The sequence below is a fragment of the Felis catus genome, chromosome E2 (assembly GCF_018350175.1).
Source record: "Felis catus isolate Fca126 chromosome E2, F.catus_Fca126_mat1.0, whole genome shotgun sequence".
NCBI lineage: Eukaryota > Metazoa > Chordata > Mammalia > Carnivora > Felidae > Felis > Felis catus.
In genome coordinates this window covers 15,304,556-15,325,850 of record NC_058382.1, presented here as the reverse complement: position 1 = coordinate 15,325,850, position 21,295 = coordinate 15,304,556, and the positions used below count along the sequence as shown (strand labels likewise).

The 21,295-nt window shown below is 53.6% G+C and overlaps 1 protein-coding gene and 1 long non-coding RNA gene across 3 annotated transcripts in view; one reads left to right on the top strand and one right to left on the bottom strand.

The window, feature by feature from the left end:
• The window catches only part of RYR1 (ryanodine receptor 1), a 118,058-nt gene that overhangs the window by 91,562 nt on the left and 5,201 nt on the right, over positions 1 to 21,295 (top strand). For both annotated transcript variants that reach the window (XM_045047083.1, XM_023245508.2), the window contains 8 exons: positions 10,645 to 10,986; positions 13,376 to 14,191; positions 14,869 to 14,945; positions 15,463 to 15,616; positions 16,625 to 16,711; positions 17,533 to 17,784; positions 18,357 to 18,487; positions 20,538 to 20,580. In XM_045047083.1, coding sequence (XP_044903018.1) covers positions 10,645 to 10,986; positions 13,376 to 14,191; positions 14,869 to 14,945; positions 15,463 to 15,616; positions 16,625 to 16,711; positions 17,533 to 17,784; positions 18,357 to 18,487; positions 20,538 to 20,580 — 1,902 coding nt within the window. The remainder of the gene's footprint in view (positions 1 to 10,644; positions 10,987 to 13,375; positions 14,192 to 14,868; positions 14,946 to 15,462; positions 15,617 to 16,624; positions 16,712 to 17,532; positions 17,785 to 18,356; positions 18,488 to 20,537; positions 20,581 to 21,295) is intronic.
• LOC123382422 lies at positions 9,610 to 10,620 on the bottom strand. The gene is made up of 3 exons (XR_006590756.1): positions 10,145 to 10,620; positions 9,888 to 10,021; positions 9,610 to 9,671 (listed from the first exon to the last, which is right to left on the bottom strand). It is a non-coding gene; the product is annotated as an uncharacterized LOC123382422 (long non-coding RNA).

Below are 21,295 nucleotides of genomic sequence, written 5' to 3'. Positions count from 1 at the left end.
CTTGATTTCGGCTCAGGTCATGATCTCACAGTTTGTGAGTTTGGGCCCTGCATCGGGCTCTGCGCCGACAGGGAGGAGCCTGCTTGGAATTCTCTCTCTCTCTCTCTCTCTCAAAATAGATAAGTAAACATTAAAACAAGGAAATTAGCATCGGTATGATGCTGCTATCTACACACCTTAGTTCAGTTTTCACTCGGTGAAGAAATCATTCTCCCTGCTAAGGACCCGATCCGGGACTGCATTTAGACATCCTGTCTCTTTAACCTCCTTCAATCCAGAACCTTTCCTTGATGTGTCTCTGTCTTTCATGACCTTGATATTTTTGAAGAACAGAGACCAGTGTTTTAGAGAATGCTTTATAATGTGGGTTTGTCTGGGTTTTCCCCGTGACTCGATTCAGGTTATACATCTTTGGCAGGAATATCCTAGAAGTCATGTGTCCTCCGTGCATCATATCGGGAGGCGTGTGACGTTGGTTCTTCCTATCGCTGTTGGCTGTAGCTTGGCTCGCTTGGTCCAGGTGGTGTTCACCTGCAAATGTACCGTCCTTCCCTTTAGTATCTGCTGAGGATGTGCCTCGGGACAATGCAAATATCCTGCTCATCCTGCTGGGTCAGCATCCATTGGTGATTCTGCCTCAAGCTGATGGATGCTGGGTTTCTTTTTCTTTCTTTCTTTCTTTCTTTTTTTTTAATGTTTATTTATTTTTGAGAGAGAGAGCAGGGAAGGGGCAGAGAGAGAGAGACAGAATCCGAAGCAGGCTCCAGGATCTGAGCTATCGGCACAGAGCCTGATGCAGAGCTCGAACCCAGGAGCCACGAGATCATGACCTGAGCTGAAGTCGGACACTTAACCGACTGAGCCACCCAGGCGCCCTGTTATCTAATTTCACCGCACCCTTTACCTTTATTAGGTACCATTTTTCTGTCCCTGTTCATTTATTTCTTTTTTTAAGTTTATTTATTTTGAAAGAGAGAGAGAGAGCAGGGGAGGGGCAGAGAGAGAGGGAGAGAAAGAATCTCAAGCAAGTTCCGCATTGTCAGCGTGGAGCCTGATGAGGGGCTCGATCTCACAAATCATGAGATCATGACCCGAGCTGCAACCAAGAGTCGGACACTTAACCGACTGAGTCACCCAGACACCCCCATTTATTTATTTTTTATATCAGTGTAGACTCCTGCTTCTTTTTTTTTTTTTAATTTTTTTTTCAACGTTTATTTTATTTTTGGGACAGAGAGAGACAGAGCATGAATGGGGGAGGGGCAGAGAGAGAGGGAGACAGACAGAATCGGAAACAGGCTCCAGGCTCCGAGCCATCAGCCCAGAGCCTGACGCGGGGCTCGAACTCACGGACCGCGAGATCGTGACCTGGCTGAAGTCGGACGCTCAACCGACTGCGCCACCCAGGCGCCCCATCCTGCTTCTTATTTTAACCCAGAGGTTGCAACAGTTGCTGCCCATGCAACAAGCATTTCAATAAGTCCCGGGTCTCCCAAGTTACACATAAAGTGTCCCCGCCCCCCAGTGCCCTCAGAGAGTCTCCCGTGTCTCTCCTCCTTCTCAGCCAGGCCTTCCAAGAGCCGCTTACCTTCGCTCCCTCCTTCGTCACCTCCCACCCCTTCCCCAACTCAGGGCTTGCCCGCTGCGGTCCCCGTCACTCTGCGGAAACTACCCTGACCGAGACGGCCAGTGACCTCTTCACCCCCTGTCATCTTTGGGCATCTGCCATGGTTGGCCATTTCCTTCCCTCGGCGATGCCCGCTTCCCCGGGCATCCGTTCCGCGCCCTCGTGGGACCCCCGCCCTCCCTGCCAACCTCTTGCGGCCTCTTGATCGTTGCTATTCCTGAGCCCTCCACCTTCCAGAAGAGGAGCCGATAGTTACCACGTTCTCACTCTAGGCCGGGTCATGTGTACCAATGAGTTAGTTCATGCGGTCCTTACAGCGACCCTAAGTGGTAAGGACTGTTTAGTTTGGTCTTGTTTTATCCTCATTTACAGAAGTGGACACTGAGGCACAGGGAGCTGAAGTGAGTGCTCTCAGGGTCACACAGCTCACGACGGACAAAAAGTGGGGTTAGGACTCGGGCAGTCTGTCTCCAGAGCACAGATTCATCCCTTAAGCTAGTCCAACAAATAGTGAACGTGACCTGGGTTCCAGCTCGTGGCTGCAAGTCCCAGCCCTACTCTCAGGACGCAGGTCCAGGGAGAGAGTCCCAGTCAGTGAGAGAACCAAGAAGCACCATGCAGGAGCCAAATACACAGCATTCATAATCGTGCAATGATTCTTCTCAGAAAAGGAAACCATCAACAAAACGAAAGGGCAATTCATGGAAAGAGAGAAAATATTTGTAAACACATATATGATGAGGGGTTAATATCCAGAACAGGCAAGGAACTTACACAACTCCATAGCAAACAGAACAAAACAAAGAAACTGATTTTAATGTTTTTATTTTTCGTTTTGAGAAAGAGCGAGCATGAGCGGGGGAGGGGGAGGAGGGGGCAGAGGACCTGAGGTGGGATCTGTACTGACAGCAGTGAGCCCAAGGGAGGGGCTCGAGCTCATGAACCATGAGATCCCGACCTGAGCTGAAGTCACCAATTTTAACCTAATTTTAAAATGGGCAAAAGACCTGAAGAGACATTTTTCAGAAGACATACAGGGGCACCTGGGTGGCTCAGTCGTTTGAGCCTCTGACTCTTGATTTTGGGCTCAGATCACGATCCCGGGGTCGTGGGATCAAGCCCTACATTGGGCTCTGCACTGAGCGCGTAGAGCCTGCTTCAGATTCTCTCTCTCTCTCTCTCTCTCTCTCTCTCTCTCTCTGCCCCTCTCTCCCACTCTCACTCTCTAAAATAAATTTTTTAATTGAAAAACAACTAAAAATAAAACTTACAAAAAAAAGAAGACATACAAATGGCCAACAGGTACGTGAAAAAGTGCTCGATGTCACTCATGGCCAGGGAAGTGCAAATCACGCATACAGTGAGCTACACCTGTGAGAGGAACCAGTCCCAAAAAGACAGGAGAGAGCAAGTGTGGACAAAGATACAGAGAAAGAGGGACCCTCGTGCACCACTGGTGAGGATGTAAATTGGTGCAGTCACTGAGGAAGACAGTGTGGAGGATCCCGAGGAAATAAAAATAGAACCACCGTAGGATCCAGCAGCGCCACTGGGTGTCTATCCCAAGGCAATAAAACCATTATCTCGGGGCGCCTGGGTGGCGCAGTCGGTTAAGCGTCCGACTTCAGCCAGGTCACGATCTCGCGGTCCGTGAGTTCGAGCCCCACGTCGGGCTCTGGGCTGATGGCTCAGAGCCTGGAGCCTGTTTCCGATTCTGTGTCTCCCTCTCTCTCTGCCCCTCACCCATTCATGCTCTCTCTCTGTCCCAAAAATAAATTTAAAAAATAAATAAAAAAAAATAAAAAAGAAGGAAAGCCGATCATTTGCAACAACACGGATGAACTGTGAGGGCATGATGCTAAGTGCGTGGTATCACTCACGCGTGGAATCTTTTAAAAGAATTGAATTCGTAGAAGCAGAGGCTTGAAAAGGGAGTGGTGTGAAGGGCTTGGGAGCGGAGGAAACAGGGAGAGGTTGGTAAATGGGTACAAACGTTGAGTTATAAGGTGAATTTAAAAGATGAACCGGGTAAAGATCCCTCTTGACTGTTCAGAGGTTCCCACGTTAACAAGATTTGATGTGATGTACACATCTTACCGCTCAGTATCCTCTCTGTTTCACAGAGTTATAATCCGTAACTTTAAACGTGCGTTGGTTTTTTTTTGGAATAAATAATACGTTCACATGACTTAAAAAGCAAAATGGAACAAGGTATGGAGTGGGACGTCTCACTCCCACTTTCTCAGCCCACTTCCCCCCACCTCCCCACTGCCGTGAGTAGCATTAGTTTCCTTTGCATCCTTGCGTTGTTCTTTTCCAATTTTGTTATTCTCCTCTTCTCTTGCGTAACAGTCAGTGAACTACACGCATTGGTCCATATCACTTAATATATTCTGGAGATCAGAGAGTGACCTCATTCTCTTTTCACAGGTGCTAAGTATTCCACTTTAGGTATATATTATAGTTTATTTGATTATTCTTTGTTGACAGACACTTGCTTTGTTCCTAGTCTTTTGCTTTTACAACTCATGCTGTAGTCAGGGCTGCCATGGATAGTTGTGCGAGTTGTACACTGTACAAAGGTACAGTTTATAGCCCAGATATTGTAAATTTGTACTGCAGATAACCAGCAGATGGGAGTAAGTGCGCCGAGGAAGGCTCCATTTGGACCACTAGCAACGCTGGCTGCAATTGCCCCTGTACATACATCATTTTTTATGTGCAGTTGTATCTAAGAATATTCCAAAGATTTCTGGGTTAAAGAGTAAATGCATTTGTCATTTGGAGAACTTTTGCCCTCCATTTTTCCCTCTCAATAGCAGCATGTGAGCGTGCCTGTTGCCCCACAGGCTCGCCACCAGACCGCATCGTCAAATATCTGGATTTTTGCCAATCTGATGGGTGAAAAACAATATTGCTGTGCAGTCTTAATTCACATTCCTCCAGTTATGGGTGCAATTAAGCATCTTTTTATGTTATTTCTTTTGTGTCGCTTGTTCGGTGAACGGACCGTGTCCTTGGCTTATTTTTCTATCGGGAGGTTGGTGTTTTTCTTCTTGATTTCTAAGAACTCTTAGGCTGATTATAACTTTGTGAGCGGTCGGAGTTGCACCTGTTTCTCCCAGATCGTCATTTGTCTTTGGCCTTTGCTCGTGGTGTTATTATCATTGTTTTGGCCGTGCAGAACACTTTTGCTTTTCGTGTAGAAAATCATTTGAAATGTTTTATTAATTTTTCACGAAATAGATAATACAAGCACATACGACTATGGTTGAGGTCACCTTTGGCCCCCCCACCCCCAATCCTGTTCTCATCCCACCTTTCCAAAGCCTGCCACCGTCGTCTAAAATATAGCATCGTTTTCTGGTTTCCCAAGTTCTTTGTGGTTGATGGAGCGTGGTTGGCAAAGCGTGTCTTCGTTGATAAGTACTTTGCAGATTCCAAAGCAACTCCTACAGTTTAGAAAGCCCCCTCTGGTGACTGAAGACACATTTCAGGCTATTCATTTATTCTTGGTCAGGACTGTTTTGAGGTTTTCCTTTCCTTTTTTTTTTTTAGTCTGAAAATATTTTTGTATGTGTCTCCTAAGTTCATCCATTGAAAATGTACAATTCAATGGGCTTTTTTTTTTTTTAGCATACTCACAGAATTGTGCAAACCATAGCTACGATCTAAGTTTAGAACATTTTAATCACCCCGAACAAGAAACCCTGTACCCTTTAGGTCACTTCCCATTTCCCCCACCCAGGGGCCTGGCCACTGCTAATCTACTTCCTGTCTCTATGGATTTGCCTCTTCAGGACACTTCATATAAATGTAATTGTACAATACGTGGGCTTAAAACGCTTTTCTCTCATAAGGAAAATTCCTTTTCCTTTTACAATAACAAACCACAATGTCATTATAACTCCGAAGCAAAAAGGAAACAATGAAAACAGAAAGAAAAAATATCCACAACTCTTTTTTAAATGATCAAATATCTAGTCCACGTTCACATTTCCCGATCTCATAAATATCGCATACAATTTAAAAAATTTTCTGAACCAAGATCCAAACGAGGCCCGCCCATTGCTCCTGGCTGATCTTTCTTTAAACCCCCTTTTATCTACTGCTGTCCAGAACTTTTCCTTTGCCTTGTAGTTGATCTGCTGGAGACCCAGGTTCTTGGTCCTTTAGAGGAGCACCCACAATAGAAACGCAATGTGACCAACATGCATATTTTAAACTTTTCGAGTACCCATGCTTTAAAAAAGTAAAAAGACACTCATAAGGTCATTTTCAACAATATGTATATTTTTTAATTTTAATGTTTATTATTTTTGAGAGAGAGAGACAGAGACAGAGTGTGAGTGGGGGAGGAGCAGAGAGAGAGGAAGGGGGACACAGAATCCGAAGCAGGCGCCAGGCTCTGAGCCGTCAGCACAGAACCTGACACGGGGCTCGAGCCCACAAACCGTGAGACCATGACCTGAGCTGAAGCCACCCAGACGCCCCCACAATATATTTTATTTAACCTAGTATATCCGAAACATTATTTCAACATGTAGTCAATGGAAAAAGTTATCCAGTATTTTATACTCTTTTCTCATGCTGAGTCTTTGAGGTCTAGTATGTATTTTATGCTTTCGGCACATCTCAGTTTGCACCGGCCATGATCCAAGGGCTCAGCAGATGCACGCGGCCCTTGGCTATCATTACAAAGTGCCTGTCCCGTTTGTAGAGTTTCCCACAGTTTTGATCTGGCTGAAGCAACCTTGTAGTGTCATGTAACATGTTCCTCCTTCCCCTGTGTTTCCTGTAAACTGAGACTTGGGTCAAGAAGCCCATCACACTCACGTTTGGGTGTATTTGTTTGCTTTGCCAGCTCATCCTCTGCGGGGCACCATACGCTTCTCAGGAGGCACGTCCTCTCCTGGTATCTCTCCTTCGGTGAGGTCAGCAGCTCCTGATGTTCGACACGCAGACACATTAGTGCTTGCGAGATTGCAAAATGACAATATTCTCATCTCTAAGAGTTTGACCATTTAGATTTTAGGAAATATGTTTCCTACACACAAAGCATCATGTGATTCCCAAGCACTTTACAAACCTCTGTATTTCACATGTTTTTCAGTTTCTTTGTGGTTTAGGGGCACCTGGGTGGCTCAGTCGGTTGAGTGTCCAGCCCTTGACTTTTCAAGTCGTGATCTCACAGTTTCGTGAGTTCGAGCCCCACGTGGGGCTCTGTCCTGACCTCGCACAGAATCTGCTTGGAATTTCCTGCCCCCCCCTTCCTGGTTGTGCTCTCTCAGTCTCTCTCACGATAAATAAATTAACATTTAAAAAATAATAGGGGTGGAGCGCCTGGGTGGTTCAGTTGGTTAAGCGTCTGACTTCAGCTCGGGTCATGATCTCACGATCTATGAGTTCAAGCCCCACATCGGGCTCTGTGCTGACAGCTCAGAGCCTGGAGCCTGTTTCCGACTCTGTGTCTTTCTCTCTCTCTGCCCCTTCCCTGCTCACACTCCATCCCTCTCTCTCAAAAATAAATAAATATTTAAAAAATTAAAGAAAATAATAATAATAGGGGCGCCCAGGTGGCTCAGTCAGTTAAGTGTCCGACTCCAGCTCAGGTCATGATCTCGCTGTTCATGAGTTCGAGCCCCACGTCAGGTTCTGTGCTGACAGCTCAGAGCCTGGAGCCTGCTTTGGATTCTGTGTCTCCCTCTCTCTCTGCCCCTCCCCTGCTCATGTTCTGTCTCTCTCTCTCTCTCTCTCTCAAAAGTGAATAAACATTAAAAATAATAATAAGCAAGTTCAGGATTTTTAAAAGGACTTTGGCATTTTCAAAAATTATAAAAGGTAAAAACTCTTCTCTGTTTCCAGGATGCTAAGGTCACTTGACAAATATGTACTGAGCGTCTACTCTGTGTAACAACACGCAAAACAGACAGAGATCCCGCCCTCAGAGCAGATGGCCCAGTGGGAAGGGGCAGATGAAGATAACTAAATAAACAAAATAATTCCAGGTTATAATCTGAACCCTGAAGGAAATGAGTGGGGTGGCATGTGGGAGAGCATGGGTGGAGTCAACCCTGTAAACAGGGTGATGGGGGGAGGCCTTTCCAGAAAAAAAGCATCGAAGCTGAGAGCTGAAATGTACCATGTGGAGGTGGGGGAGGTTGTGACATCTAGATAAAGGGACAGGGAGTGTAAATGCTGCATGGTGGGAACCAGAGGGGTGGCAAGGAGCCCAGCGTGACCAGAGAGGGCTGTGGCTGGGGAACAGGGAAGGGGTGGGAGGCAGCAAGCCACGCAAGGCCTGGTTGGCTGCAAGGGAGACTCAGACTTTTAACGTGAATGAGATGGAGTCAAGGGACAGCTTTGAGCGGGGAGGAGCGTGTCCTTAGATGTTTATCCGCTTCCCCGGGCTGTGTGTGAGGACAGACAGTGGCTTGACGGGGAACGGGGAGGTCAGGGAAGAGGTTGCTGTGAGAGGCCAGTGGGAGACAATGGGGGACAGAACCAGTGCGGGGACAGGGAGGGGGCAAGTGTGTGTGGGCTCTAGATCTGTGAAAGCAGAGCTGACAGATTTGCTGATGCATCAGGTGTGGGTGGTGAGATTAAAAGGAGGAATGAAGGGTGACTCAAAGATTTTTAGCTTCAGCAGCTGGGTGGGTAGCGATGCTATTCCTGAAATGGCTAAGACAGCGGGAGGAGAGGTTTTGAAATCAAGAGTTCAGTTTGGGCCATTTCCAGGTTAGGGTAGAGATCCACAAAAAGATGTCAGGTAGGGCTTCAGCTGTAAGTGTCTGGATTCTGGGGAGAAGTTAGGGCCGAGACGGAAACTGGGCAGTTATTGGTGTGGGATAGTGTTTAGAGCCCTGGGCCTCAATAATATCTCCGTGGGGAGTGTACATCTCACGAAAGGGGTGCAGATTCCAGGCCTGGTGCCCCCCAATCTTTAGAAGTCTGGAAGAAAGGGGGACTCCGGCATAGGAAACTGATAACAATCAGAGAAAAGAGGTATTTTGAAAGAAGGGGAGCGTTCAAATGGATGAGGACAAAGAGCCACAGATCACAGGAGCAGAGTCCAAGACTGAATGGAGGGGATGAAATTCCAGACCCCCCCCCCCAGGGAGGGGGCGTTTTAAGAGGGACAGTGTCACTCCGCATCATAAGGGGAGGAGGCAGGTGGAGGGGGGGGGGTGAAGGTACGTGGTGAGGAGTTCCTGTGTGATTATGTCTCCAGGCTCTGTGGTTTCTAGAACCCTTCATCATTTGCAAAGCGTGTTACTCATTTAGAAAGCATTTTGCAAAAGTTCTTGGCTACAAAGCACTTTTTAGAGCCAGAAAATTTCGCTTCTGTTCATACCCCAGAGCAGAATTTCTCAAACTGCATGCTGCAATTCATCTGTGGGGCGTGAAATTCATTTAGTTAAGTCGTGACCAGCATCTTTAAAAATAAAACAGAACACTGCAGTGTTGCATAGCGAAAGTCAGAATTGTGTCATGAACCCCCTTTTTTTTGAGCCACACTGCAAAATGCATCCTTACTGTGGGTGCAGTCAAAACATTTGAAAAAGTGCCCCAGAGAACCTCTTGTAAAAAGGACATAAGAGATCAAAGCACAAGAATGTTCAATGAAAGTGGGGTCTGTAAAGTAAAAATCTGGAAACAGCCTAAATGTCCACCATCAGGAGAATATATAGTGTTACATTTATTTAAAAAAAATACCACACAGCAGTAAAAATGTATTTGTTTGATCCATGTATCAACATGCATAGATCCTGAAAATATACAGTTGAGTGAAAAAAGCAAGTTTCAAATTACAGGATTATAATAGCAATTTTTTAAATTAAAAAAGTGCACAGGATACTATGTATTTTTTTATTTTTTATTTTTGATAACATTTTATTTATTTTTGAGAGACAGACAGAAACAGAACACAAGTGGGGGAGGGGCAGAGAGAGAGGGAGACAGAATCCGAAGCAGGCTCCAGGCTCTGAGCTGTCCGCACAGAGCGCGATGCGGGGCTCCAACCCACTAACCGTGAGAGCGTGACCTGAGCGGAAGTTGACGCTTAACCCACTGAGCCACCCAGACGCCCCTTGGATACTATGTATTTTTGTGACAGAATGCCAGGATATAGATAGTAGAAGTACTGACACATGTTTGCAAGGATCCATCAACTCCAGGATAGGGGTTACTTTGGGAGAAGGCGGGGCTGGGGTGGGGGGAGGGGAATGGAACAAAATTGCGCGGAAGGCTCCAATCATACCTGCAATGTTTTAGCTCTTAAGTATGTAGAATTTGAAGAACGTGTCAGCATGACCAATTGTTACTTCTGGGGTGACGGGCACATGACTGTTCCAATTTGAAATTCAGAGCCCTCCACGGTGTCATCCGTCCATCCTGTAGTTGCCGGAAAGGGGTGGGGACAGCACAAAAGGGCCTTGGGGAAGGTTTGGGGTGGGGGTGGCGTGTATTAGCCGGGCCCTGGCCTCAAGGGGCTGGCCCGGAGGAGAGAGTAGTTACCTACAAGGGCTGCTCACTTTTGAAGGAGGCACACGGCCAGCACAGGGAGGAAACCAGGGAGGGAAATGCTGCAGCTCCATTCTTTTCCTGCTCCCTGACCCCAAGTGGACAGACCTAGCTGCAGCCACAGGGTCCCAGAGAGCCTCCGGTGTAGCCCACAGGTGCCATCAAGTGGGGAGGGTAGACAGCAGGCCAAACCAGGATGCCACATGGAGAGCCTGGGGCACCGTTTCTTTGCCAATTACTACACAAGAGCTGAGTTTCGCCAATTCACACCTTACCATCTCTGAAAAAGGAGTGGATGGGGGCTCAGCTTTGCGGAAATGCAGGATTTCGGTATTTGAATGGCTGGTTCAGCCCGGTCTGTACCAAACTGCCGGGTTTCGGCCCTGGGTGCTGGTTGCGATTCTGGAATCTTCTGTCTTTACGAAAAGTCCACACTGTGGCTCCCCAGGCCACCCCTCTGACCTACCCCCCGGCTCACCCCTGCCCACTCCCAGGCTATGGACAGCCAGAAGCAGTTCACGGGCCCCGAAATCCAGTTCCTGCTTTCCTGCTCCGAAGCGGATGAGAACGAGATGATCAACTGTGAGGAGTTCGCCAACCGCTTCCAGGAGCCAGCCCGCGACATCGGCTTCAACGTGGCGGTGCTGCTGACCAACCTGTCCGAGCACGTGCCCCACGACCCGCGCCTGCGCAACTTCCTGGAGCTGGCGGAGAGCATCTTGGAGTACTTCCGGCCCTACCTGGGCCGCATCGAGATCATGGGCGCCTCGCGCCGCATCGAGCGTATCTACTTCGAGATCTCGGAAACCAACCGCACCCAGTGGGAGATGCCTCAGGTGGGCAGGCCTGCGCACGTGCATGCTTGCCTCCTCGGGCTTCGGCGCATGCTCCTCGCACGCCGGGACCCCACAAGCGTGTACCCGCTTTGTACATCCGCTGTGCAGGTCCTGAGGGCCCTTGCTCTGCTCACGCAAGCCCATGCCCACCCTTTTGTACACACTTCACGGGCCCTGCTGTGCCCTTGCACGTCCCCGGGTCTCCCCTGCCCACCTCTTGTAGATTTAGCCCACACACGGATGTACACCCCTCCTACATGCAGCAGCGTCGCTGTGCCCTCGCAGGCTTGAACGCCGTGCCTGCCACCTGCACGCTCACCCCAGGAGTTCTAGCTTGTCCTTACAGTTCTGTTGCAACCACACCCGCACTGTCACATACTGGAACACTTTGGTTATCCGTGGTTATACACCCTTTGCTCACCTTGCCACCAGCCCCCGGTGTGCCTTCTCTCGGCCCTGGCCTACCCGGGCCCACTCTTTTGCACACTCACCCTGGGGGCTCTGGGATGCCCTGCCATGCTGGTCTGCCCCTCACCAGTCACCCCATGTGCTCTCTGAGGTCCTGTCACACGATGTCCATTTATTTGGAGTCCACATGTGGGTGCACATCTCTTGTACGCTCGCCCCCAGGATAAGTCCTGGCACACCATATGCTTGCCCACCCCTCTCATATTCACCCCCGCCTGCCCTCTCTGTGGCCCTGGCGTGCCCACGATCACACATGCACACTCCGACCACCCTCCGGCTCACCCACAAGAGCCCCTGAGTGTCCCCGATGGCCAGGCTTACTCCTTGGCCTGATGTGCCCCATCTCAGCCTCTCATGTGCCCACCCACAACTGTCTGAATGTGGCTTACACACTCACTTGCCCCAAGAGTACACTCGTGTGGCTCTGGCAGGCCTCCAGCCCACCTCCCACTTAGCTTGCATGTAGCTCCCATTCCCTGTTCTCTCTCTCTCTCTCTCCCCCCCCCCCATTCCCACGTGTCCTCACACACCCTCAGCCTCCAGCCCTGCCTCTGTTGCCCTGGTGGCCCTCCTGCTCACACACACTGCACATCCCTTACACTCACACTTCCCGTTTGCTCCTCACCTGCGTGTTCCTCCCACATGCTCTTGCACACCCGTTCCCATCTCCTCCTTGTAGCCCATGAGGCTTGCACGCCCATCACCTCCTCATAAACTGGGCCCCTCCTGTCTGACACCCGGCTGGAGCCCACTTGGGCTCATGTTCCACACTGAACCCCGTCCTCACATTCCAGGCCTTACTGCACTGACTCTCCGGTCCCCCCTGCACACTCATGCCTGCCTCACGTGCACTGATACTTCCCGCAATGGCACTACCCTCCGGTTTGGGCCCCGGGCCTTTGCGTGGCTGACCTGTGTGCCCACGTCCACGTGCACACTGGAGCCCCAGGTGGTCGCATGCTTCCCCACAGCCTCCCGTACTGCCACGCGATTCCTCCCTTAACCCCTGGTGCCCCCTCACGTCCTCCACAGGACGCTTGGACATTTTGCACAGTCGCCTGTGTCCCTCGGGACACGACTGCATACTCCCCACCACCTCCGATCTGGCACGAAGGTGGCTGCACCATCCTTGCCCCGGGATGTCTGCCGCATCCCTGCGTCCGCAGGAAGCCCCGGCTCACGGCGGGCCCTTCACACTCCTGTGCACGCTGTGGGGAGCTCCTCCCACCTCCCCCCCTGCCCCCACCTCCTGCCTCTCACGTGCCGCCCACGTGCACACTCTTTCTCTTAGTGTCACTCCTCCAAACACCCACTTCTGCCTGCTCACCCCCTCCCATTCCCACTTTCTCCTTCCGGTCAAGAGTCCACGCCCGCGGCCGCGGACCTCCAGTGCTCTGCAGCCATATAATAACACGAAGCACTATGTGACATTTATTAGGCACCGGGCACTGTTCTAATCCTTCGGCATCGATGAACTCATTGAATCCTCGCCCCAACCCTGTAACTGAGGTCCTACGATGATCCCCACCCCCACCCCCATTACAGAGAGGGAAACTGAGGCCCAGAGAGTTCCGTCCAAGTCGCCCAGCTACTCGGTGGCAGAATCAGGATTGGAACCCAGACAGGCTGGCGGGCTGCGGAACTCTGGCCCGCAACCACTACGCTCCGGCCCTCGAAGGAGCGGCTAACACTGATTCTAGAGCCAGCCTGTGGGGGAATTCGAGTCGTCTGCCACCTCTCGGCTGCGGCACCCCCAGGACGCGACTCGCTAGGCCCCCCGTCTCCTCATCCGCGAAATGCGGATAAGAGCCCCTCTGTCCGGGAGGGTGTGCGAGGATGAAACGAGCCCATCTGCGGGGAATGCTCGCTGCGCGCCCCCCCCCCACCGCGCTCACCCCGCGGCGCCCCGTCCCGCGCGCAGGTGAAGGAGTCCAAGCGCCAGTTCATCTTCGACGTGGTCAACGAGGGCGGCGAGTCCGAGAAGATGGAGCTCTTCGTGAGCTTCTGCGAGGACACCATCTTCGAGATGCAGATCGCCGCGCAGATCTCCGAGCCCGAGGGCGAGCCCGAGGAGGACGAGGACGACGGCGCGGCCGAGGCGGCGGCGGCGGCGGCGGACGGCGCGGAGGAGGGCGCGGCGGGGCCCGAGGGCGCGGCGGGGCCGGCGGCGGCGGGCGTGACGGCGCGCGCGGCGGCGGCGGCTGCGCGTGCGCTGCGCGGCCTCAGCTACCGCAGCCTGCGGCGGCGCGTGCGGCGGCTGCGGCGGCTCACGGCGCGCGAGGCGGCGGCGGCGGTGGGCGCGCTGCTCTGGGCGGCGGTGGCGCGCGCGGCGGGCGCGGGCGCGGGGGCGGCGGCGGGCGCGCTGCGCCTGCTCTGGGGCTCGCTCTTCGGCGGCGGCCTCGTGGAGGGCGCCAAGAAGGTGACGGTGACCGAGCTCCTGGCGGGCATGCCCGACCCCACGGGCGACGAGGTGCACGGCGAGCAGCCAGCCGGGCCCGGTGGCGAGGCGGACGGCGAGGGCGCGGGCGAGGGCGCGGGCGACGAGGCGGAGGGCGCGGGCGACGAGGAGGCGGCGGCGCACGAGGCGGTCCCGGGAGGCGCCGACGGGGCCGTGGCCGTGGCCGAGGGGGGCCCCTTCCGGCCCGAAGGGGCGGGCGGCCTCGGGGACATGGGCGACACGACGCCGGCGGAGCCTCCCACGCCCGAGGGCTCCCCCATCATCAAGAGGAAGCTGGGGGTGAGAAGGCCGGCGGCGGGGTCCCGGGGGGGGGGGCGGGGGTGGTTTGGAGACATCGGGGCTGAGAGGGAGGACGAGCCCGGGAGGGAGACTCAGAGACAGAGGGAAGAGAGAGAACCTGAGAGACAGGCACGCAGAGACAAGGGATAGAGAGACACACGGAGAGGTGGACTCAGATGGAGACTTGGAGAGAGGCTCGCAGGGAAACAGGTAGTATTTCTGGGAGAGAGAAAGTATCTGGAGTTAGAGAGAGGAGAGACCCAGAAGCCAAATTAGAGGGGAACGGGGACCAGGAACTAGAACAACCCGGCACAGGGTCAGGGACACTGGGAAAGCCCCTCAGACAGAGGCAGACGGTTGTGAGGGCTTACGTAGCCCACATCCTCAGGCCCTCCCACCAGGAGCGCCATGGGGGTGCAGTGTCAGGGGGATGGGAAGCCCTGGGGAACCAGAGCTCCACTTGGAGTCAGGCCGACTCTGCACAGTGCTTTGGCAAAGCGGTCCACTTCTCTAAGCCTCAGTTTCCCCTCCGGAAAATGAGACTCAATCCCTCTTCTGATGGGAGGAGAGTAAAACGTAGATTGTCTAGGGGACATGACCGGGAAGGGACACAGGCAGCTCAGCTCTGAGAGGCACTTGGGGTGGGGGCTCCACCCTGATGCTTGCCCCGCCGCCAGGTGGATGGAGAGGAAGAGGAGCTGCCTCCAGAGCCCGAGCCCGAGCCGGAGCCGGAGCCGGAGCCAGAGAAAGCCGAGTGAGTGGCCTTGGAGTCCAAGGGGCCCACCCTCTAGCACCGCTTCCCTCCCGGATCAGGAGTCTCCTGAGGTCGCACCGTGTCCTCAGCATCACCCAGCCCAGGCCAGGGCCAGAGGAGGGCCTCTGAAAGGGAGTGGGGAAACCAGTGCTCCTGTCTTGCCCCCAAGTCTTCATGTGGGCTGTTCCCTCCGCCTGGAACACTTTCTCCCATGTTCATCTGCTTTCCTCCTCTTTTCCGTTTTGGCTCGCGTGTCTCCTCCAGGAAGCTTGCCTTGACACGCATCCCCCACCATCGAGTCAAAGAGGTGTTTCTGGGCCCCCACAAAACCCCGAGCCTCCCCCATCCTGGCCCTGACCATTCTGGGCCACCGCTGCCTGGTGACCAGTCTGTACCCCCATTGGACTGAGCCCCATGGAAGGCCAGTGACCCATCACTGTGTCCCCAGTGCATGGCTTTGAACGAATGAATGAATTTCCCAGGCACCTCCTCACTCTCTCTGTGTCCTGCCCTGCAGTGCTGAGAATGGGGAGAAGGAAGAAGTCCCCGAACCCCCACCAGAGCCCCCCAAGAAGACAGCACCTTCTCCGCCCCCTCCAAAGAAGGAGGAGGCTGGAGGCGGGGGTTTGGAATTCTGGGGAGAACTGGAAGTGCAGAGGGTGAAGTTCTTGGTGAGGACCCGGCAGGGGTTTGCTGACACTCCCCCCCACCCCACCTCCCCTCCCCACCCTCACCCGTGCCAGGCTCATCTCTCAGAAGCAGCCAGGCTGGCTTGAGGGCAGAGATGTCCCCAGACAGAGTCAGGACCTGGTGACGGGACAGCATTTCAGGTGGCTTGGCTCCTCGGCCTCTCCCTGTTCAAGATCTTTATTCCAACCTCCACACTTTGCTCATCTGGGGCCCCCTGCCTAGGCTTCCCACCCCCATCTGCCATCCAGAGTAAATCCAGCCAAGGCCATGGTTCCGTTCCTCCCACCATGACCTGTTTCTTGGCCCTCGGCCTTCGGGTCAGAGCCACCACACCAGTCCCAGCCACTCCTGTTCGGGGTGGGGGGGCAGAACTCATCTCCTCATCCAGGCCAGGAAGAAGAGAGGGAGTTTGGGAGGACAGGGCTCAGGGCTCTGCCTGTCCCGCCTCCCCTCCAGGCCCAACCTGACCTGAGGGGCTGAAGGAAACATGTTGGAAGGAAGGTGGTCCAGTGAGGATGCATGGGAAGAACGAGGAACGATGCATGGGAAGAACGATGGAGAGAAAAAGAGGGAGGGAGAGAGAGAAGTAGCTGCCCTCTGCCTGGGGTAAAGACAGGGGGGCCTCACACAGGAAGCAGCATAGCAGAGAAGTTAGGAGTGTGGACTCTGGAGCTTGAGTGCCTGGCCTCAAACCCCAGGTCTGCTGCTTCTTGGCTGTGTGCTCTTGAGCAAGACATCTTGCCTCCCTGAGTCCCGGTGTTCTCATCTGTGAAGTGGGTATATCTGCTGTGCTCACTCCATTAGGGGTGTGGTAAGAGCTACACAAGTTTCATGCGTGTAAAGCTCTTAGCACAGGTCTTGGTATACAGTAAGCGCTCAATGACTAGGAGGTTGTGAGAGCAGATTTCGGATTGTGGGTGGATGATGGGGTGAATTCTCCAGGGAATAAGGTGGAGCGTGAGCTCTTTCTCTTTCTCTCCTCATCTTAGAACTACCTCTCCCGGAACTTCTACACCCTGCGATTCCTTGCTCTCTTCTTGGCATTCGCCATCAACTTCATCTTGCTGTTTTATAAGGTGCTCGTCACGAGGGGTCGGGAGAATCAGACGCTTACCTGGGCTGGGGGAGGGGGGTGACTCTGCCCCTACCAGGTTGCCAGGTAGTCCCCGCAGTGAAGGGACAAGGCGTGGGATTGGGGGTTCCGAGGTGGGTTCTGCCTGGACATTTGGATCTTGGGACCCGCATGGGAGTGTGTGTGGGTATCTGGGCGCATCTGGGACAGACGCCTGACTGCGTATGGCAGTTAGAGCAGGGAACCGGCTTGGAGTTCCATGCTCAGCTCTGCCACGTGCCAGTCTTGTGCCCCTGGGCACACACCTTCGCCTCTCAGCAACATGCACTGATTCAGTTAAGCTTTTTTGCTTTCTCGTAAGTTAAAGGGAAATGTGCGGGAAGGAGGAAATGGGCAGCTCAGGGAGTGGAAGGAAAGGGCTAAGAACCAGGCCTCCTAAAGGACAAAAGGGCCCTTTGGGGTCTTGCCAGGGATCTAGATAACAGGACAGAGAAGCAGTCTTGCAGAGTGGCTTCTGTGGGATACAATCCTGGCTCTAGCACTCACTGGCGGCATCACGTGAGGCAAGGTGCTTAACCTCGCTGTGCTTCAATACCCTCCTCTGTAAAATGGGAGACGGACTCTGATTTACTAGCTAGGGTTCTGGACCCACCCTCCATCTTGATTGACAGCCCTAAGGAGATTGTCTCCGACAGGGCCCCCCCACCCCCCAACGACTAACTTCAGCCATGGGGGCTGTTCGTCTGGTCAGTGGGTTCTGGGTGGGGCAGAGCAGGTGTCAGGACACCAGGGTCCCCGCCCTGACCGACCTCTCCCCCGCTTCAGGTCTCAGACTCTCCACCAGGGGAGGACGACATGGAGGGCTCAGCAGCTGGGGACCTGTCAGGCGCAGGGTCTGGCGGCGGCTCTGGCTGGGGCTCGGGGGCCGGCGAGGAGGCGGAGGGTGACGAGGACGAGAACATGGTGTACTACTTCCTGGAGGAGAGCACGGGCTACATGGAGCCTGCCTTGCGTTGCTTGAGCCTACTCCATACGTTGGTGGCCTTTCTCTGCATCATTGGCTACAACTGCCTTAAGGTGGGTCGTGGCTGTGGTTCTGGGGTTCATGGTCTTGTGAAGCAGGGAGAGGTGCTGGGCCACTAGCTGACAGGGTCTAGGGCAGGGGCTGGGGGGATCTCCTTCGGTGGTTGGGACAAGGGGGGCCTGGGTACAGGATTGGGGCCTCCGCAAGGACGATATTTAGTATTCAGGGAACTAATGTGGGTCACAGCTGAGGAGCAGGTCCTGTGTCTATGTTAATTTCTGGATCAAGAGGCAGAACTTCTCACTGGGAATATATATTACTTCCTGCATACTGGTCAGTTGGTGAATTTAGTGGGGCCCGGCGGGGTCTGTGGGGCCTCAGACATAACATGGATGCTAACAGGGGCACGTGGATTCAGGCACCACTTCTGGGCTTTCCTGATTTTTTCCCACCACAGCCCTGACCCGTCTGCCCACCTTTCCCCAATTACTGCCCTGATTGCTCTGGAGAAGCTCCCCCGATGTGGGGTCTCACACCTGCTCCAGCAAGATCTCCTGGCTCCCGCTGAGGCTGTGGTCTCCTAGGGAGCCTGACGCCCACCCCTTTGCCTGCCTGCACAATGTAGGTGCCCCTGGTGATCTTTAAACGGGAGAAGGAGCTGGCCCGGAAGCTGGAGTTTGATGGCCTCTACATCACGGAACAGCCTGAGGACGATGACGTGAAGGGGCAGTGGGACCGACTGGTGCTCAACACGCCGTAAGGCCCGGTTCCCCTCTGGGGTTCGGGGGGTGGGAACAGAGCTGGGTTTCCTCCCCAGGCCGGGCCTCGGCCTCAAAAGACCAGTCGCTGCCAGTCCTGACTCAGTCTCCCCAAGCCTCCTGTCCATAATTTAGACAAATCTCCCGTGTGTTAAAGCACCTGTGGGGGCACTGGTAACACATGGGGATCCCTGGGGCCCAGACCCTCAGTGAGTCTGGGGTGGGGCCCAGGAACCTGCATGGAAACCCTGCCCCCACGTGTGATTCTTACCCCACTGCCACAAGTGGGAAATAGGAAATCATTTTGCTTTTATTTTTTTTTATTTTTTTTCAACGTTTTTTATTTATTTTTGGGACAGAGCGAGACAGAACATGAACGGGGGAGGGGCAGAGAGAGAGGGAGACATAGAATCGGAAACAGGCTCCAGGCTCCGAGCCATCAGCCCAGAGCCCGACGCGGGGCTCGAACTCCCGGACCGCGAGATCGTGACCTGGCTGAAGTCGGACGCTTCACCGACTGCGCCACCCAGGCGCCCCTCATTTTGCTTTTAAATTGACCCCAGAGAGGGAGCGAGGGTGTGTGAGAGCAGTGTGGTGGGACTCTGGACCCCCTCCGCGCCCTCCCAGCCCACTCCGTTCCCCCTCTCTCCCACCCCCGATCAAGTCCAGTTTCATGTGTCCATGCAGCAGGGGCTCATCATCTCTAGAATACGAACGCAAGGTCAGGCAGCCTGGGTTGACCACATGCTAGCTAGGAATTCTTGGCCAAGTCATTTAGCCTCTCTGTGCCTCAGTTTCCTAATCTGTAAAATGAGGACAAGCAGTAGCACCGAGGGTCTTGCAACGATGAAACGAGACGAACTCATGTGGTTTCCGGGGCACAGTGAGCCCTGGATAAGTGTTGGAAGTTCTTTTATTGTGGGGTCCTGCCCAGGAGAAAGCGTGAGAGGAGGGAGAGAAACCACACCAAGGACATCCTGTGCTCTCGTCGTCACCGTCGAAGGCACATTGAACTTCTACGCATTCAAGCACACGTGCTTAACGGAGAGAGAGAGGGAGAGACATCTGTTTAAAGTCGGGTCCGCCCAGGACCTCCACGTCTAAATACCGTTTCCCACAAAAAAGGAACCAGGCTCCTTGGAGAAGCGGCAGATTTCAGGCCTGGGGCGGGGAAGTGCAATCAGCCTGGATTACCTTGGGTCAGGAAGCAAAGATGTGCTCTGCAGAAAGCGTACTACCAGGGGAAGGGGCTCCCGCTGGACAATTCAGGGACAATTTGAGCATCAGTAAGGACAGGAAGTGCCAAGAATCGAAACACATCAAATAGGCGTGCACCCCTGGATTCGTAAGTCTCCACTCCAAACCCAACAAAACTCCCAGCAAGCCCACCTCTGCAGGATTTTAGGGCATCAACTTGTCAATCAGAAAACGGAACGAGGGGCAGCTGGGCGGTTCAGTCGTTTGAGCGCCCAGCTTTGGCTCAGGTCGCGATCTCACAGTTCGTGAGTTCGAGCCCCACGTCGGGCTCTGTGCTGTCAGCACGGAGCCTGCTTGGGATCCTCTGTCCCCCTCTCTCTCTCTCTGCTTCTCCCCTGCTCACTCTCACTCGCTCTCTCTCTCTCTCAAAAATACATAAAAATGTGAAAAATATATTTAAAAAAAAAGAAAAGTGGGAACAAAAGGGTCAGACTCATCCAATAAGCCTAAACAGGGTGAGAGAGCACATCACTCCCTTGGCCGCCGGAGCAGGGCCAGGCTGCTGGCTTGGACTCTGCCCTGCCCTTCACGCACCAGAGCTGCCTGGCCCCCGGTGCAAGCCCGCTGCCTCCCGTGGGCCCCCCCGAGATGGCAGTGGGGGTAGTGGTTGACCTGGGGAAAAGCTTCGCCTGGCATGAGGTCTGCGGAGCCTGACTCCCCGTGAGACGCGACCCTACCGTGCGGGGTCCCCTTTGAGAAAAGTGTTGGAGCTTCCGACCACCCTGGCCCGGCTGGTGCCTCCGGGTCCTTCTGGCCCTGACACCTCGGGGTCTCTCTGTCTCTCTCGGCAGGTCTTTCCCCAGCAACTACTGGGACAAGTTTGTCAAGCGGAAGGTGAGGATGCGGATGGGGAGGTGGAAGGGTCTCCCAAGCTGGGTCTCTCTGGCTGCCACCTGGCCATCCCAGTCCTGTCCCAGTCCATCCCACTTGCTTTGTGTGCGACCTTGGGCAAGGGGCTTTGGCTCCCTGAGGAGTACCTCAGTTTGCCCGTCTGGAAATGAGCGTGACAATCACCCCCTCCCTCTGTAATGACATAATAGGTGTTATGAGCAGAGCACAGTATCTGGCTCAGAATGAGTACTCAGTTAAGTACTAGTTAAGAGAGAAGAGGTGAGGCATATTATTTGAAGCACACAGACTCTGGAGCTGGATTGTCTGCTTTTCTACTCCCGTGTCAGCCTTTCTGTGCCTCGGTTTCCCTAAGATTCAAAGTGAGGTAGTAACAGGACTGACCCCACAGGGTGGTTGCAAAGATTCTGCGGCCTACGACACGAGCAGTATCTGGCACATAGGGAAAGTGGACGAACGTCGCCTGTTACCATCGTTCATTCACTCAACAGACATTTATCAAGCACCTGCCATGTGCCAGGAATCCAGCAGTAAACACAACAGTGATTCTGACACTCGAGCTGACAACACAGATGATGAGCACATATATAGGGTTTAGGTGGTGATAAGTGCTGTACAAGAAAAAGCAGTGACGGGGGGTGGGGAGGGTGTGTGTGTGTGTGTGTGTGTGTGTGTGTGTCTGTGTGTGCGCGTGCTGGCC